This window comes from Phoenix dactylifera, chromosome 16, assembly GCF_051530095.1.
Source record: "Phoenix dactylifera cultivar Ajwa chromosome 16, Ajwa_hap1_PhDact_Kaust_v1.1, whole genome shotgun sequence".
Classification (NCBI taxonomy): domain Eukaryota; kingdom Viridiplantae; phylum Streptophyta; class Magnoliopsida; order Arecales; family Arecaceae; genus Phoenix; species Phoenix dactylifera.
This window is the reverse complement of record NC_143205.1, coordinates 20404063-20422084: the sequence shown is the minus strand read 5'-3', so window position 1 is coordinate 20422084 and position 18022 is coordinate 20404063. Positions and strand designations below refer to the sequence as shown.

The window sequence follows — 18022 nt, the reverse complement described above, 5'->3', positions numbered from 1 at the left end:
AATAATACACTGATTTCCACATCTAACCAGCTTAGATGTGGATTGTTGTAACCCTTATATCATTATTTGGGGTACAAAATATGTGCTCCACATGTTTCAATTGATAGAAAATAAAAACGGATGAAATAAAGGAACATCATTACACTTCTTCAAATGAAGCCTGGAAGAGGCCTGCTCAAAAATTTGCATTCATGTCAAAGAAATTCATCAGTAGATTCCTTGCTGATCGCAAGCTTAAAAGAATCTCCACCATCCTAATTCATATCATATCATACAAAATGATACAGCAACTTTCAACAAGAATCAATGCAGCATTCTAATCATCTTTCTCGACCACCCCGTGGTTCTTGAATGGCTTCCTTTTCATCCGACTGAAGGGTCCTATGCTTCGATCCATTAGACATGTAAATCACCTGGCTCCATGATCTGAGACTTGAGTTTCTTGGAATACTCCAGTGCTATTTCCTTCAACTTGGAAAGCCTGCTCCCTGGTATCCTCAGGAAATCATGGTGCTCATTGTGGTATCCCACACTCCATGTCATCAGATTTAAGGGTCCGTAATATGAATAGGTCTCTTGGTCTGGACTGAAAACATGGTGCTCAGAGATGGCGTTCCCTGCAATTGGATGCATGCTGCCACCCACGAATTCGAGAGTATAAGGTAAGTAAGAGACCTCCAACCCCAGATATACACCAGGGGAGGCATCCATGCGCTAAGCTGGATTGCCAAATTGATAAATTCCCACAAACAAAGGCGCTTGGACTTGAGAAAGAGTGGCGTCAGAGCATAGAAGTAGAGCTGGAAGATGACCCATATGGAATTGGTGAGAGTGTTGGTGAAAGCATGGGCCTCTACATCACTGGGGATGTCCATGTCAATGCCATCAACACCTTGGAAGCGATGCTGATGGAGAGGTTGGCAAAGATTCCTAGCCAGAGATTATAGGCTGGAGTTGAGAAGGCAAGGCTGTGGCTGAGCTCATGGATGACTAGAAAGAGGTTATCGTCGAGGAAGGAGCCAGAGAAGTATGCACCTGTTAAAATCTTCAGTAATCTGTGCCACAAACAGATGATAAGAAAGGTGAATTAAAACTGGGCAACAAGACAAACTTGAGCATGAAATAATATTTTAGCTTTCACAGAGTGCAATGAAGAATGCAATTAATCCTTTTTTTTCAAATTCATCCAAAAACTGACGGTTGGCAATGGGACGTTTATGATCACAAGACAGGTGCAAGAGAAATGATATATACAAATGTAAAAAAATGGGACTGCTACCCTACCTGATAATCCGCTATCAGGTCATAAGGGAATAATAGATTGAATCTCCTAATGGAGTAAATTTAGTAAAGTCAAACAATCAGATGTCATGAGAAATAGCATGGTAACTGATTGATTACACAATTGACACTATCGGACAGCATCGCAAGATGCAATCAATGGACTGCTCACAATCTGAAAATTATTAAACTCAGATGCACATAGATGACATAGAAATGGAAATGTGCTCCCAAGCATCACATATCACATAAATATATTACCCATTTTGTAGATATCGCTTTTCTGGATTGGGCATTGCAGTATATGAAATATATGAGACAGAGCTACAAAGATAGTGATCGAAATGAACCATGGGATTCCAAAAGCCCCTAAAACAAGATCTCCTGCAGATATGTATAAAGGAAAGTTGTGGATGAAACTGTAACTGAATCAAACAAACCGTGATTTGCAAAAACATATCCAACAGGGGTGTGACAAGACAGACCCTTTGCAGGTATTTAAGCATTGGACCTAATATTAGTTTAAGCAATGGTAACCTGAACACTACCAAAATGAAAGAGGTGAAAGACTTAAAAGTCAAATTACTTGGCAAAAATTTCTAAAAGAATTACCGCACTGGCATCGAACCTAAGAGAAACAAAATGGAAGAAAAGAGAAATCTAAACATTAGGTCTTGCATGCACACGAATGGATGAAAAATCAATGCACTACAACCAGCTAAGTTCAAATCCTCAATGAAATCAAATGGAAAAATATTCCTTCCTAACTGACTACTATTTTTTTTTTCAAAAGAATTTTCCTAGAATGAAAGCCCAACATAAAACAGAAATATAATTAACAATCCTTAATTATCCAGGATCGATCTTTTTCACCACTGTTCTTGTCAAAGACAGAACTATCTTCGAAATAACCTGTCGTAAATCCCTTCTCACTACCTCCATTGCCTTCAACCTAAACTATGATCACCTCCTGACTAAAGCTATCTTAAACTTTTGATACTTCAGTAATATTCCCTGTTAGACAGATGCTTAAACTCACACCATCATCCTAACTCTCACCTCAATCCTTTTTTAACCTTTACCATACATACCTGTGTCCATGTCTACAACTCAACATTCTGAATTTCTGATCCATATTGGTGGAAGAATAGGGCAAAAAAAAACCCCCTTCATTTCACATCACAATAAGCACCTGCTAAACTTAATATGTAACTCCATCCAAAACCGACACTCTAGCACGTAATCACATCAAAGAAGACGATCCTACCCATCTTCAAGAAACGATACAATAGAATCCGACCAATGTAACGAGAACCAACGATCAGATCAATCAAAATTCCACAAAAAAATGTTCACCAAGATCAAATCTTTCTCACGATATAAGGCCTAACCAAAGAAAACCAAGAAGCAATCCATCCAATACGAACCAGCACACCAAAACCTTATGCAAGAAAAGAGATCTTGGCGACTAAAACAGCAATGGGAGGGGAAAGAGAGAGAGAGAGAGAGAGGCAATAGGAGGCTTTTATACCTTGAGGAAAGCCCAGGCATCGGGGCCGAAGAGCTCTCCGATCTGGGGCTACTCCGCGAGGATTTGCTTCCTACGGGAAGCGCGCGGCTCGTCGGTGGACGACCAGAAGAAGTCCGTCGCCATTACACCTTTCTCCCCGTCGCCTCTCTTCTCCCCTCCTCCACTTATCTCTCCTCCTCCTCTCTCTCTCTCTCTCTCTCTCTCCGAGACCAAATCGCCGTGCGAAAGAACGAGAGAAAGACTACGACGACAGGAAGAAGAGGGGTTGGATTTCGCGGGAAAATAAGAGAGTGGAGATTAAAGAACGATATCCGTGGTCACTCTGATTGGGTAGATTGAAGAACGACATCAATGCCTGTTGGCAACCTGGCACATATATTTATAGATTATTTTATTATGGATCTTTATTTATACACAGTACTGAATTTAGAAGAACTCGAGAAAAAATCTAATAATAATATAGCATTCATGAAATAAAACAATGCCAGCCTTTTGCGACAACACATGCGAAGCCATGAACGCGAGTCTCATGCAAATTTGGACAGCCATGCCAACCGTTGACTTTACGATCGCTCTCGCAAGTCGAGATCAAACATAATTTAGCAGGTGGCGTCAACATAATAATCCAAAACGTTTGTCTTATTTAAAAATATTAAAGTGCATGAGCTTGAAAAATCCGGACTTTGGAGTTAATAAAACAATAACATTTAGAGTTTCCCATTGAATCCGACCAAAGGCAAAGAATATTCCTCAGGACCTGTCATTTCAGCCAAGTCTTGAGTGCATCTCAATAGTCCATCTCTCAGACAGATACATACATAAGGGTGGCAAAACACTGACTGCTAGAGTTACAAACATATTGCACTGAGAGCTTTCACTGAGAGCTTTCACATTCGCCCTTTCACTGAGAGCTTGCACCATGTCAAAGCAATGGCTGATAGGTAAGTTTTCTCAAATGGAATGTTACATTGACGGTTGTGTGACTTTCTTGTGTGATATTTCTGCATTACACTCTAATCCACAAGATATAACCATTCAATTGAAAAACCGTACCCCCTCACCACTCCCTTTCATGCATGCAACACAACTCCCTGATAGCCAGTCATTGGTAGTATGGCTTGAATACCTTGTTGTTCAACCACCGTTCTCAACAGTCATCCCCAGTAAGCAGATAGTATAAAGATAAAATTCCAATTCAGGGCACCTATAATACATGAATCCATGACTCAATTTTATATGCTAATCTATCTGTTTAGCATGATAAGGTTGGGTCATAAACAGAGGAAACTTACAAACTGTACAGATACTTACATCAGCCTGAACACAATTTACAGATCCTTCTTCCCTCAAAAGCTGCTTAAAAAGTAGCAGCAGCTTTGAAGCAGGAATTAATATTATCCTGTGGATAAATCAATCAGCTAACAAGCACTAGCTGAAAGAATTGCAGGGTTTATAACAGCGAGTCGTAAGATTGCCAGATATGTCACTTCACATGGGAATCATAGGCATCGAAAACAGAATCTGGGATAACCAGAGGCAACTTATCTACGTACATGAATAGGCGCCTCAGATTCTCTCTTGACACTGTTGCCATGTCAACAATATCTTTGCTATCAGTAAATACCCATAAATCACCTGAGTTTACTCTCTTGAGACTATCACGGCAGAAGGGGCATGACTGCGATCTTGAACGCCTGCAGTCACCATTCATTAGATTCTAATCTAGTACAACATTATAGGTGGGAAGAACTCTAGTGAAGAGCGCGCATAATTTCACGAAGCCATATGGTCTATTTTTAGCATTCCTCTTTCTTCCAGTTGAAGGGCAAAAAATAAGCAAATAGAATTTTTGAAGAAAATAATATTGCATGAAAGAAAAAGGCAAACTTGTAGGTTAACAAAGCTAATAGAATCACTTGATCCTTGGTTTAAAAAGTTGGGGATCAGAAAGCAATTGCATGACCAATAAAATCATATACGAATGGGGCCCTGATTGGCAACAATGTTTACCAAGGTCACAACTACCACTATTACACACAATTGTTCAAACCCTTCTATCTGATAATGCTGTTCCTCAGGGAGTTGAAAGCTTTTCTTTTTCTTTCCTCCCCCTTTTTCAGTGATAGAAACAATTAGCATGCCCGACAGGTTTATATGTTAATTATTGATTTCATCTGCTACTTGTGTCATGCTATTCTACCTAATGGTATAAAATTTTGTAGCTTCAAGTGTTTAATAAGATAAAAAACAATCTGATTTTGATTATATAACTATTCACATTAATATTGGAGACATGGGACTGCAGGAGGTAGGAGGCAGATGCATTCTAGTATCAATCATGACTAAACCTGTTTATCGGGCAGGCCAGGCTGCGCTCAGCCCAAAATATAACTAAAATTATTAAGGCTTGGCCTTCAGGCATATTTCCCGGGCTCAAGCCTGGTACTTACTCAGGCTTCAGACTTCGAGCTGGGCCTCAGGTTTTCTTAGTATTTCTTATTTAAAAAAACATGGAATGTGGAAGGAAAGAGGAGAGAAGGGAGAGCAAGGAGGAGGAGGTGAAGGGGAAGTGAAGAGGAGGAGGAGGACAAAGGAGAAGGAGGAGGACGAGGAGGAAGAAAGACGGAGGATGGAGGAGGAGGAGGGAGGACCTGGCTCAGGTAGGGCTGACCAAAATCCAAGTTCAGCCCGTTTAACAGGAGGACTCGTATTTCAAGCTTGGCCTGGCCTGCCGGGCTTAAAATATAGGCCGAGGCCCGTCCAAAACACTTTGGACTTGAGCAAGATGGGCAGGCTGTCCGGCCCGTGAAGGTCTAGTCGTGACTTCCATGGTTCTACGATTTTCTCCTACAGAGGAAGAAAGGAAAGGAGAAATTCCACATAGGAGGGACCAAATTGCTTAGGAGAAGACCCTGAAGGAGATGTTGATGCTTATCAGCAGTGTGCGCATGTGTAACTAAAGGTATCTGCTACTTTTCTGCCTTCTTTACTTGATCCATACAAACAATGGGAGTACAGAAGAGCAGAGGACCACAAATTTGCTAAATAGAAGGATGAGAGATGAGCATTCAAGTAACATTTGGTCTTCCATTTGTTATCATGTGACTTACAGGCAAACCCTGTAAACAGGAGGAGCTAGACCAGAAGTCACTTACAAGCGCTGACAGTAAATAAATCATAGTGATCCAGCCTGACTCTATCTAATACATAAGTTAGGGACTATGAGGCAATAACACAATGAATCAATTATAGAGAGATTGATTACATAGTGCATGTGTACATGTGTGTTTGAGTTTGTTTCCATTCACATACAGTCAGATACTCCTATACGTGCAATGTATGTGTAGAGTACTGTTTGCAAATATCTGATTGTAAGTCGATTGGAATGCCTTACCCTTCATTGAGGTAACTGCATTTTGATATATATTATACCCCAGAAAACTGAAATTATGCAATGTACTGAAATTTAAGGGAGGGAGGAGCAAGATGGGAAGGACTATACCATTCACGGTAGCATTTCATGCACATAGCATGGCTGCAGTTGGGCAACACAACCTTGCTGTTTGTCTCCATGCATATCCCACATTCTTCCTCTCTTTCAATATCTATCTCTGAGAATTGCCTCCTTTCATCTTCATCTCTTCTCCTGTACCTCTCCATACAGATAGCCTTTTGTTTTTTAACTTCCATCTCAGTGATGCCTTTGTGCAGTTGCATCAAAGAGGGAAAAATCACAGCTGCCCATGAACAACCACATAAGAATCAAGAGCAAAACAAAATTCTGATTTGCAGAGAGAACTTCATTTACTGCAAGCCAATCGATATACCATAGAATTCCCTAATACTTGCTTTCCTTTCATGGGTTGACATGGTTGTTGTTCCATCTACATAAACCTACAAAGTGAGAAGTTCCTTAAGGAAGAATGGAATCATTATCATGAAAGAAGCATGCAAGATGCCTACAACTACATGATACAGCATTCAAAATTGAAAATCACAAAATCTCAACCTTATATATTAGAATTCTCAGCAAACCAAGAGCCCCTGCAAGGCTACAATCTGTCCACTGCACTAGGAAAAGAAATAAGTGTGCAGCTGGACTATATGACACTCGCATTTGGATACAGGCACCGTCATATTCCCTTTGGAATTCTGAAGCCCTGCACCTTGCAATGAAGCATCAGAAATTGCAATAGAACAGAAGCCAGAAGCAAAACTAGCATGATTTTTACTTTGTCACCCTTTTCATGGTCCAACACCAACTGATGAAAAGTCAACTTATTTAAATTAACATAAGAGAGACAGCAGCCAAGGGTATAGGATCTGTATGTTGAAAAGCCCACACGCACATAAGCAAATTCTTATGTGCAGCAGAATTATTCCATTTGCAGCAGCAGTTGAAAAGTGAAAAATGCTAAAAAGTTTTTTTTAAAAAAAAACTGGGGGAAGGGAATCTTGGGATTATGTTAAAAAAAACCCATCATGGGGCATGTAAAACCATGAATTCAGGAATGATTCTACTAGCTAAACAGTAAGTTTCCTTGAAGTTTAACTTACATAATAATGATATATAGTTATATACCATATTCATCAATGTTCTTCTCCATTGTGCTTTTATGACCTACACCAAAGCACCCTTTTTGTTTGCCACATTTTGATGCACTAATTTGAAAACAAGAGCTAAACTTAACAGTTTTACAAGCATTAAGAGCAATGTAACAAAAGAAATCAGAATATTTAGGTAATTAAATAGCATTCGTTTGTCTTGCTTTAAGGAACTCTATGTTATTTTTTGGTAAAAATAGTTACTAGTTTTGGAGGATTCTCAATGGAATAAAGCATCTCAAAGACTGGGTTTTTTCTGCTTGTGACATAAAACTGTTCCAGAACTCCAAGTGAGATGACAAGTATTTCCTCAGCGATTAGAAACTAAGTTCTTTGGTTGCACGTGCATCTGTAGTCCCTACATTGCAGCATATATTGATGGAAAAAGCACATTTATGAGAACATTTTGTTCTCTTGTGTTTTCAATCTACATGAATAAGATCCTTTTTGTTCTATCTTCCTCTTCAATCATTTCTATGTTCCCAATATTTTTGTACAACATGAGCAAGGATAGAAATCCAATATGTTCATTCTCTTGCTTTTATATTGCACAATCTTTTTTTTTCTCTAAGATCTGTGTGCCTTATGTGTGATAATGCACGTTGAATGGTCATCATATATATAAAGTTTTTTCTCTAATCCGATCCCATGAGCACTTGCACAATCCAAAGGTCGATGCTAGAGCAATTACTGACAAAAATTTGAGTTGCCAATATCATCATCACTAAGCCATTTAAAATGTCTCCAGGAACCAACCAGGACATATGCCCACACCAACTACGTTGTTTCTAGAAAACAAGTTACTGCTTTATAGATCAAAATTTCTAAGTGAAATGAAAGAACAGAGTTACAACATTTTATAGGAGGAATCCGAATAACTTAATATTTTTTTCTTATGGTCAAACACCAGTCTGGGACACGCTTAAAAATCCAATCATCATAATTATGGCCCAAAGTAAATATTCTCAGACCAATAACCATGGACTAGAAAATCCTTTAAAATAGTCCAAACAATTCCAAATGACCAGCAAAATTTAACACAGGACAAAACAAATGAAAGCACAGAGAGAATAAAAATTACTACTTTTGAGCCGGGTTAGCTGAAAAGATTTCGAGAGTTCTTCAAACTATTAGAGAAACGTAATTAGTATCACTCCCAGAAAAATTATAAGACGGAGAAAGAGGCATCCATCACAATTGCAACAAAAAAGACCAAATTTGAGTGAAGAACAGCTGTTTCAACCCCAAATTCATCAAAAATGTAGAAATGATCGCAAAAGAGCCGCCAAAATCGAGCAGAACCCCGATTTTCCGAATTGTAATAGAAGAACAAGGGGAAACGATCCGTTATGGAGCGTGGAAACCGGAGATCGGGCTGGAGAACTCCACTTACAGTGTATTGGCGTGCTGGATGTCAGCTTCGAGGACTTTGAGGGAGTCTTTGAAGGATTTCCGCATGGAAACGACGCACATCTCCGGCACAAAGCATCCAGCAGTGGAGGAAACCCTAATTTCTCCCCACTCGCTCGCTCTCGATCTCTCCTTTCTCTTCCACCCTAAACCCTAACCTTTCGATCTTCCAAACTCCACACCTTTCCCTCTTTCCGTGCTCGTTGCTTTGGAGGAGAGGAGAGAAGTGGGGCACGACTGACGAAGGAAGGTTTCTTCGAAGCCACGTGGACGGAAGGCATCGTGCATAGGGACAAGATACTGCAAACGAAGTACAGTCTTCTTTATTTATTTATTTATTTATTTTATACCTCCTGCTCACACGGGTGAGCACAACGAACTGAATCCATAAAAAAATGACTACACAGTGGCAGAGAAAAACCACAATCTTTTACATACTACTACTAGACTCGGGTAATACCTGAAACGTATAGTTTCAAACCGCTGGCCTTCCTGGTAGCCTAGGATGCATCTCAACCGTATATATCAACATTGCAATTTACAAGTCTAGCACTACACTTATTGGGCCATGAATTGTTGTACTAATTATATAAGATTTTTTGTATAAATATTGTTGTGGTTCAAATTTGACCCGAGGATGACCACGCCGGAGGAGTTCGGGGAGCTATCGGTCGAGATGGAGAAAGGACATCACCTCCCGTATGCTGGCGTACCTACACAAAGCTTCGTCGGTGATTCCGGTGAGGGTCCTCCGATGCTTAAGTTAGCTTGAAGTTTTTGTTGGCCAAAGGTCCACAGGCGTTACTTGATGTGGGTTATTTATAGTCCCTGCAGAAGTGTCTAGATTGCGGAGGTATGACCCGTCTTCATCATGAAAGGAGATAGCGTTTTGCCAGGTGGCATGCAACCAGAGCTTGCTTGAGGCACACGGTGTAGGCCGTCTTTGTGAACGTCATGGCGTTGATAGAAGTGGCAGGGTATGGCCCTTGGCAGCAAGGTATGACCCCTGTCGATATATTGTGGAGTGGCCAGCAAGTAAAGCATGGTGCGGTGAGCTTGCCGCAGGGCATGGCCGCGGCACGTGCTGATCGAGATTAGCTCGGCCTTTGGTGGGGATCGAGGTCAGCTCGGCCTTCGATGGGGCCGAGGTCGGCCTTGTCCGCTTGGCAGGGGAATGAAATTTGGGCCGACACGGAGGGCTACGACAAATATTCGGTGAGGTCGGCTTGGCAAGTTCTAAGTTCAGCCTAGTCTCCTTGACTTTAAGGTTTGCTCAGTAGGATGCCCTGAGCTCGGGTCGGGGCACCATTACCTATGGTCGACAGAGCCTCTTCGGCTCTTGATTGTTACTATAAGACGTCCTAACCTCGGGCTAGGGCATGTCGTCGTTGTAGACTCCAGAAAAGGTTGCTGCAGGTTATAGTAGTGGAGAGATCTGGCCGAGGTCGGCTTGGCATTCGGTGAGGTCCAAAGTAGGACTGGCTCTCAGCGGGACCGAGGTCTGACCTGGTCGGCACTAAGGTCTGCTTGGCCGGAACCGGGTGGTCCCTTGTTCTGAGCAGGACGATCCATTTTGCCCCCTATCAAATACCTTTCTAAAAATTTAAATTTGCGTGAATGCCCTCTTAAAATTTATATTTATTTCTGTACCCTCATAAAACATTGTTATTACATAAATGCCCTTAATATAACGATTCTTCTAACACCATTAATAAAAACCATATTTATTTTAATTAAAAATAAAATAAAATTTTAAAAATATTGATTAGGATATATTATCTTATTATTTAATATTGACCAGGATAATACATTTTCCCTGCATCATATAAGCAAGTATTTGGTATTGATGTTTGATACGAAGTAATTTCTTGAATAAAAACTTCGTTAAGATGAAGGAATATAAAAGCGCCTTATGCCGTCATCTTTAATTGTCTTTAAAACCTAAAAATAGACTGGATGATTTAGGTACAATCGAAATGGTAATACCAAGTGCTGCTACGTGCTAGCCCACCAAAATGAGTGTCATCTCATCTTTGCCTATATCAAAACATCAACATTCTCCCAACCTCTCAAACCCTGCAAGGAGATCGGCTCATTTGACTCTTAACAGCCAATTAATTGCATGGCCGATCGATCAATTTCTATGTTACTTGGCTTCTCTCTGGATGTAGAATTAATGACAATGAATCAGAAGTTCCTTGATGCATAACCAAGGCTCTACAATGCATCAAGGTAAGAGTGCAAAGATGCAGAATTCCATTGAATCTGGGTCCGAATTTGAATCACAGTAAATCAGAGCTTTCATCTATGAAACGGACTTGCCATGGAGCTGATTCTATTACAAATAGTCTTCCAAGTGCAGGATGTTGTGGTGTTATTACCAAGCGACGCCAATCCCTGTATAGCTGCCCAGTTTCCTTTAGCTAGACCATATGGCCTGCCAAAAAATTGCATGAGAGGTTTAGATGTGACATTGCGATCTCAACATTGCTGCCGCTAATCAAAAGATTATATATTTGTTTTGCTCAAGGAGATTTCTACGAGGACCGTACAGATATGTGTTTAGTCCTACATCGATTGTTCGTTGGATAGATCTTGGATACCTATACAAGACCAAAAAAATTCAAATAATAGCTTCCAGCTAGCTTTTTTGAGTGAGGTCCTAAATTGTAACAAAAGGTATCAAAGCAAACCCGGCTCATGACCTATGTGAATTAGAGAACACTACAACACAGGTTCATGAAGGTTGACCATGGGCCAACTGTGGTGCTTGTGATTAGATTTGAAAGGATTTGAACCCTTAGCCTGACGAGGACGCCAAAGCTTAAATAGAGAAAGTATGTGAAGACTCGTGCAGGCATGCGTTTAGTCCCGCATCGGTTATTTACTGGATAAATTTTGGATATTACAGGACCACAAAATTCAAATAATACCTTCCGCCTAGCCTTTTTGGGTGAAGTCCTGGGTTGAGATAGTTTCAATCTTTGGCACATGATTCTAAAATTTTGTTGTTAACTATTACTCCTTTTTCCTTGTTCTTTGAAGAAAAAAAAAAAATTTATACCAGATATGGAAGCTAGCATATATCCAAGTGGCACCAATGTAATAGGCATACTTGCCATTCTCAACGGTCTTTTTTAGGCGATTTCATCCCAACACGTACAAATTTCCGAGCTGAACATATAGAGGCCAATCGACCACCTTGTGGTGAAGTTTTCTTTTTTTCTTTTCCAGTAGTACCGTGACTACACTTGGTGCCCTTTCGAAAGAAGTTTTGAAGCAAGGAAGATAACCATGATATATTTTAAAAGACATATTTGAGTTTTCATGTGGCTTAGATTTTTTTTTTTTTTCTTTTTCTGTTCTTTCTCTTTGGTAAGTGTGGAGTCTTTGGCTTTTCAAGTCCATTTCTACCTGTAGAATTTAAACCATGCAAACTGCAAAATTTTTAGCTGATATCTTGGATATAATCAAGAATTCCATGGATCTATTATTATCTACTCAATGATATGAAGTTATAGGGTGAATCTTCCTTCCTGTCTTTCATTTTTTTTTTCTAAATACTGAAGATCATAAAGTAGAGCATGTTGCAAGATAACACTAGAGACCAGCAAATGCAGTAACCACGAGGAGATGATCATCTACTAGATTGAATCATGTAGGTTGAACTGTTTTGGTGACAATCCCCTCAGAGGAACATCTTTGATATAAATTAGAGAAGAAATTTTCGAGTCGTTTGTTGCTGTAACATCACAAAGATAAAAAGTTGGGGAGTGAGATATAATAATAGAATATACACCTTGCAACTCTTTGCGCTCTTTATCGCTGTTGCTTCAAATCCAATCGTTAAGAGTAGTAAAAGAGGAAGAGATTGATAGGAGAAAGCCAAGCCCATTTCATGGACACGGTTTCGTCGCCGTGGTAATAAAAGAAGTTTGAGGTCTGGCCGCTTGTATGAAAGACGTGGAAATGATGCACCCGATGGTTGAACCAAGAAGGGAACCCTCTCAGTAGATATGCAAAGATGTGGGACCCTTCTCAAAAGGGTGATTGAGCTTTTATAGTCTTTGCAGTGGCATCCATGGTATATATTATTATCTTAGCTAATATAAACTAACACTTCTTTAGATTTTTGACTCGCATACACTAATAATATGCTAGTACAGTGAGCTAGAACATTAATTCGCTATGATGCTTCTTCTTTTTTCCCTTTCATGAATCAAATTCTAAGCAATAAATCATCTCTCGTAACCTTGGGTCATCCAGACTCTCATGTTTCTATTACGATGCAAAAAAAGAAATATAAGAAAAAAAAGCAACATGGTCGCAGTTGATTCAACTCTTTGTATTAAATTCATAACTTGATTAACATGATCACATTCAGCATATTCATTTTAGTGGTATACCTCTGCAGTAACAAGTGAATCAGGATGGTGTCTTCATTAACGGTTGAAATTTCTATAAAAATGGTGTCTTCGTTAACCCAGAAGTACGTGACAACAATATGACCGAATGATTTCCGTGGTTACGCAGCAATGACCAAGTACAGTCGCTTATTCATGTTCTTTTCCCCTTCTTTTCTCTCTCCACTCTTCTCTACCATTAAAAGCTATAAAAGAAAGAGGAGAAAAAGCCTGCATTGCTATCTTCATTGCTCAACGTGAGACCAGATCGCTTCTGGTTGGTGTAGATTAGATTAATTATTTCAGAACATGAAAGTTGTTCTTATACACAAGAATTATCTGTGTCTTCCCCCACATTGCAAGCACAGCAAAATACAGAATAACTACTCTGCATTGCAGTGTTAGATTTGAATAGCTTCCCTGAAAAATGCTTTGACCATCATTCCTTGGTTACATATAGATTTTGACTTCTCATTTGGGTGCAAGGAAGACCTCCGCCTAGTCACACTTTCAGAAATGTAAATATAACCATTAACATTGGCTATGCTTTCTTATATGAGTGCTAAATGTGCTGAGAAGCCACTTTCCACCAAGCTAACTTGCTTGTCATGAACTTCAAGTCATGTGAAGATGGTGATAAGCTTCAATTTAAGAGATTTTAGAGCCATGCATAAGCCAAACTCTGTCTACATTTCGCCTGCCAGTGACAGATGGCGCCATCATATGCCAAGTTTAGTTCAACAGTAGGAATGGACTTACATCTGAAGTAGATAGACCACAGAGCTAGTACATGCTAATACATGATTTTTAATAACAGATCTGCTTCCACCTTTGCCCGAGTTTTGGTTTAGGGAACTGTCAAAGTCAAATCTTGATGGCCTTGGGTGGTGCTGTACCATCACAATGAGTAACTTTTATCCAGGGCATTGCTAATCTTTTGCTAGTTTATGTCATGGTAAAGATCTAGGTCTAAGTCATCATACCACTATCACAGTGAGTAACTTTTATACAGGGCATTGCTATCTCTTGCTAATTTATGCCGCGGTAAAGTCTAGGTCTCAGTCATCATACCCTGCTTCATAAAAGCTGACTGTTACAAATTGGTGCATTGTTTTCAATTCAGTGAAAGTCATATAATGTCAAACAAGTAAGTTTTCTTATGCACTCAAGGCTTTCTATGGCTACATGGAAACAACAGGAAGAAAGATAATGCATTGGAGCCTGTCTTTTGATTTACAGACTCAATGTGCATAAGCACCATCTAATACTTCCACATGCTAAATTCTGAAAAGGCAAAAATGAAAAAGAAGTAAAAGCATTATCCTTAGTCATTTACAAGTAAGAACTTCAAGTACAATATTAGTAAAGTCCGACACATGATTCACAGTTTATAGAATAGCGGAGTAAATAGCTGGAGCCATCAATGAGAAATTCCGTATTATCTTGGACTAACTTCTCTTCCACCCTTTGAAGCAGTAGTGGTAAAATGCACAAGAACAAAAACAAAAAGTGCAGTCCAAGCAGTCTTTGCAGCAGAATTTGAATCAACAAACTAAAAATCTATAAATCATGCCAAAAACCAATTAGTCACTTAACTACTGGCACATTTCCTTCTTGTAATAGTACTCATCTACTGGCCCATTTCGTTCCAAATATCAGAGGTTGCGCTGTCTGCTGTGAGTCTGGATCAACATCACCACATTAGATATACTGCTGAGTTGCAATCCATGACTAATAGCATCATCCAGAAATTGTGCATCTCACCAAGAAGAACTCTAGCATTATATTCTTAGTACAACTCATCCTTTCTGCTGCTCAGAAGCATGCATAACCACCCTCTGAGACAGATAAGGGACCCCTACTGATGATCTGTAGTCATCGCAAAGTCATTTAAGGCAAGTAGAAGGTACTTACCTGAGGTGGCCATCGATCTCCATCACCATGACCTTCATTGGTTCATCAACCCCACCACCAGAGCAGACCCACCGATATCGAAAACTTGTTCCTGAAAAACTCCTATTCAAGTTCTCACGAGAGCTTGATCTGACATTTGGAGGTCAAGCCTCCATTTAGTGGATAGTCTTCTCAATTCATCATGACAGGGAAAGAAACATGTCATACAAAAAATTGATGAATTGATTGCAATGTGCACTTAAGATATAAGCATTCATAAACCTCTGTTCATGATTTAATATAACCTTATCACTTCACACAATGCTGAGAGAAATTTGGAAGCAACTTCAGATATTCATGATATTTTCCATCCTCTGAGAACAAAACTAATATATGAGATGCAGTGGATGACTCGAGAGGAAAGCGTCGCTCATCCATTTTATAAAGAAAATCTATAGCTTTCATTATCTCATCTTTCTGAAGCAAGCTCCGGACAATGGTATTGAACATTATGGAATTTGGAGAGCAATCAGATTTGTCCATTTGCAAAAGCAAGCCATCCGCCTCATCAAACAGCCCTTCTATAATAAGGCCATTCACCATTATGCTATATGTAACAACATTAGGCTTCAAATCTTTGGTAGGAATAGCATTGAAGAGATTTTTGGCTGCTTCAACCTTACCAGCTTTGAACAAACCATCAATTAAGGTGTTGAAACAGACAATGTCAAGGTTAACATTGAAAGACAATGTATCTTGAAATAGCTTCATAGCTTCATCAATACGTTGGTTTTTGCAAAGTGCATCCAAGATTATGTTATATGTGTAAAGGTCTGGGCGTACCCCAGCTGCAAGCATCTTTTCAAACAATTTTTCTGCATCAGCAACTCTACGTACTCGATACATCCCAGCTAATATGGTGTTGCATACAATGGTTGTATGCTGCACTCCTTTATGAGGCATTGCATTAAAGAGGCTCAGAGCCTCATCAATCATCCACCTTTTGCAATATCCATCAATCAATATATTGTATGTTACAACATTGGGCTTATGGCCTTTTGAAACCATCAAATCATAAACTCTCACTGCATCATTCATTCGCCCTACCAAACAGTAACCATCCATTATTGTACTATAAGTAACAACATTAGGCTCTATGCCTCCACTAATCATCCTTTCCGATAATCCATGTGCCTCTCGAACCTTTCCTTCTTTACACATGAAATCAATAAATGCATTGAGTGTCACAGCATTAGGATAAGTTCCTCGCTCTATCATTTCATTAAGCAACTGAAAAGCTTCTTTCCACTTCCCCAATGTACAAAACCCACATATTATAGAGCTATAGGTGATGACATTTGGATGCATTCCATGATCCACCATCTCATCAAGGAGGCCTCTGACATCCTCCACTCTTCCAAGGTGGCATAGTCCATTTAGTACAATACTATAGGTAACAACATTGGGCTTCACTCCTTGTTGTTGCATCTGCTTGAATAGCTCCATAGCCTCATCCATTCTTCGATTCTTGACGAATCCATCAATCAAAGCAGAGTAAGTATGACAATTTGGAGAAAGACCTTTACCCAACATGGAATCAAGGACTTCCATTGCATCTATAAGACGGCTCTCTCGAGAATATCCTTGCACCAATATAGTACATGACAATTCATTAGGCTTTTCCCCTATTTCATTCATAAAATCAAGTAGCTTATGGGCTTCTGCAGTCTTCCCATGCTTGCAAAGTGAATCCATCAGCATGTTGAATGTCACTACATCCGGCGAAAGACCTCGATCGACCATTTCCTTGAAAAAATTGGCAGCCTCTTTCCAGTGGCCTAAAGTCGAATGCCCATGAATGATGCTGTTGTAACTGCGAACATCCGGGGCAACACCAGCATGAGTCATTTCACCGAGTGGTTCGAGAGCCTTGCCTACAGCTCCCTCTTTGCAAAGGTGGTGGATGATTGTGTTATACGTAACCATGTCAGGCTTGCAACGACCTTCCAATGTGGCCATTTTCTGATGCAGCTCCAGTGCCAAGCCCAAGCTCCCAGTACTGCAGAGCCCCTTGATGAGAGCATTGTATGAGAAAACATCAGGTTGGCATCCCATCAGAGACATTCTATCAAACATCATGGCTGCTTCGCTTACCCTCTTCTCGGAGCAGAGGCCATTAACAAGAGTGTTGAAGATTATGGCGTTAGGGACATGGCCACGTTTCAGGAGCTCCCCGAAGACGCCAAAGCCCAAATCCACCCAATTCATGCGACAGCAACAGTTGATAAGGACTCCATATGTGTGGATGGTGGGCGTGATTCCTTGCATTTGATTTAGCTTGTTATATAGAGAGAGAACAGTTGGGTAATGCTTCCTTCGAAGGATGGCATTGAGGACGACGTTGATGACAGAGATGGAGGGTTTCGGGCTAGCACCCGCTGCAGTGTCAAACAAATCGAGCGCGTCTTCGATCGTAAGAGCCTCTGATCGACATCGTTCGATCAGCAGGCTTTCCAACTGAGAGTTTCCACCCCGGATGTTATTATCGGGGGCGGTTTCACGAGGAGATGATGCAGCTTTCCTTCTAGGAGAGGGCGGATGGATGACACTGAGGTCAGTTTGGAAGGTAGCAGCATCTCTCGCGGGAGAAGAGACGGATAAGGAGGCGAGCAATGAAGAAGACCTCCGCATCCCAGAATCTCTTTCGCCCAAACCAAAGATTAACACAAATCCACCAGATGTTTGTGATTTTGTTCCTCTCTATTTGGACTCGAGAGATCGGAGGACGAAGCCAGGTAGCAGTCTCCATCAGGCCTGCGAAGTGGGGCTCGGCTCCCTATTCGGTGAGTTGACCGTTAGTATTCGGCCCATGACTTATCTAGGATAACCCGAGAATTGG

At 40.3% G+C, this 18022-nt stretch overlaps 2 protein-coding genes and 1 pseudogene across 4 annotated transcripts; all 3 read right to left on the bottom strand.

Moving 5' to 3' along the window:
• Nucleotides 1–65: 65 nt before the first annotated feature.
• LOC103716213 (sphingolipid delta(4)-desaturase DES1-like) lies at nt 66–2980 on the bottom strand (annotated as a pseudogene). Its single transcript, XR_016398659.1, has 2 exons — nt 2813–2980; nt 66–1055 (listed from the first exon to the last, which is right to left on the bottom strand). The product of XR_016398659.1 is annotated as a sphingolipid delta(4)-desaturase DES1-like (transcript).
• A 1004-nt stretch (nt 2981–3984) lies between these two features.
• On the bottom strand, nt 3985–9069 carry LOC103716193 (E3 ubiquitin-protein ligase AIRP2-like). The gene is made up of 5 exons (XM_039115153.3): nt 8811–9069; nt 6822–6972; nt 6640–6706; nt 6315–6549; nt 3985–4506 (listed from the first exon to the last, which is right to left on the bottom strand). Exons 1-5 carry the CDS (start codon nt 8888–8890, stop codon nt 4296–4298), a joined length of 744 nt encoding a protein of 247 aa, XP_038971081.1. The 5' UTR covers nt 8891–9069; the 3' UTR covers nt 3985–4295.
• Nucleotides 9070–14418: 5349 nt separating this feature from the next.
• LOC103716192 (uncharacterized) lies at nt 14419–17921 on the bottom strand. 2 transcript variants are annotated; one of them, XM_089927948.1, is made up of 2 exons: nt 17278–17921; nt 14419–17193 (listed from the first exon to the last, which is right to left on the bottom strand). In XM_089927948.1, exons 1-2 carry the CDS (start codon nt 17812–17814, stop codon nt 15433–15435), a joined length of 2298 nt encoding a protein of 765 aa, XP_089784074.1. In that variant the 5' UTR covers nt 17815–17921; the 3' UTR covers nt 14419–15432. The 2 variants fall into 2 exon arrangements, with proteins under 2 accessions (XP_089784074.1, XP_089784075.1); XM_089927949.1 differs by having other exon boundaries at nt 14438–17182; nt 17278–17859.
• Nucleotides 17922–18022: the final 101 nt, after the last annotated feature.

Bases quoted from the DNA above. Each gene is read 5' to 3' on its own strand.
- LOC103716193 (XM_039115153.3), bottom strand. From the start codon at position 8,890: ATGTGCGTCGTTTCCATGCGGAAATCCTTCAAAGACTCCCTCAAAGTC. The intron at 6,973-8,810 runs GTAAGTGGAGTT...TGCAAGGTGCAG, and splicing joins ATCCAGCACGCCAATACACT to GGCTTCAGAATTCCAAAGGG. The intron at 6,550-6,639 runs GTATATCGATTG...GTTCATGGGCAG, and splicing joins AAGTATTAGGGAATTCTATG to CTGTGATTTTTCCCTCTTTG.
- LOC103716192 (XM_089927948.1), bottom strand. From the start codon at position 17,814: ATGCGGAGGTCTTCTTCATTGCTCGCCTCCTTATCCGTCTCTTCTCCC. The intron at 17,194-17,277 runs GTAAGCGAAGCA...GCTCTCATCAAG, and splicing joins GCCTCTGCTCCGAGAAGAGG to GGGCTCTGCAGTACTGGGAG.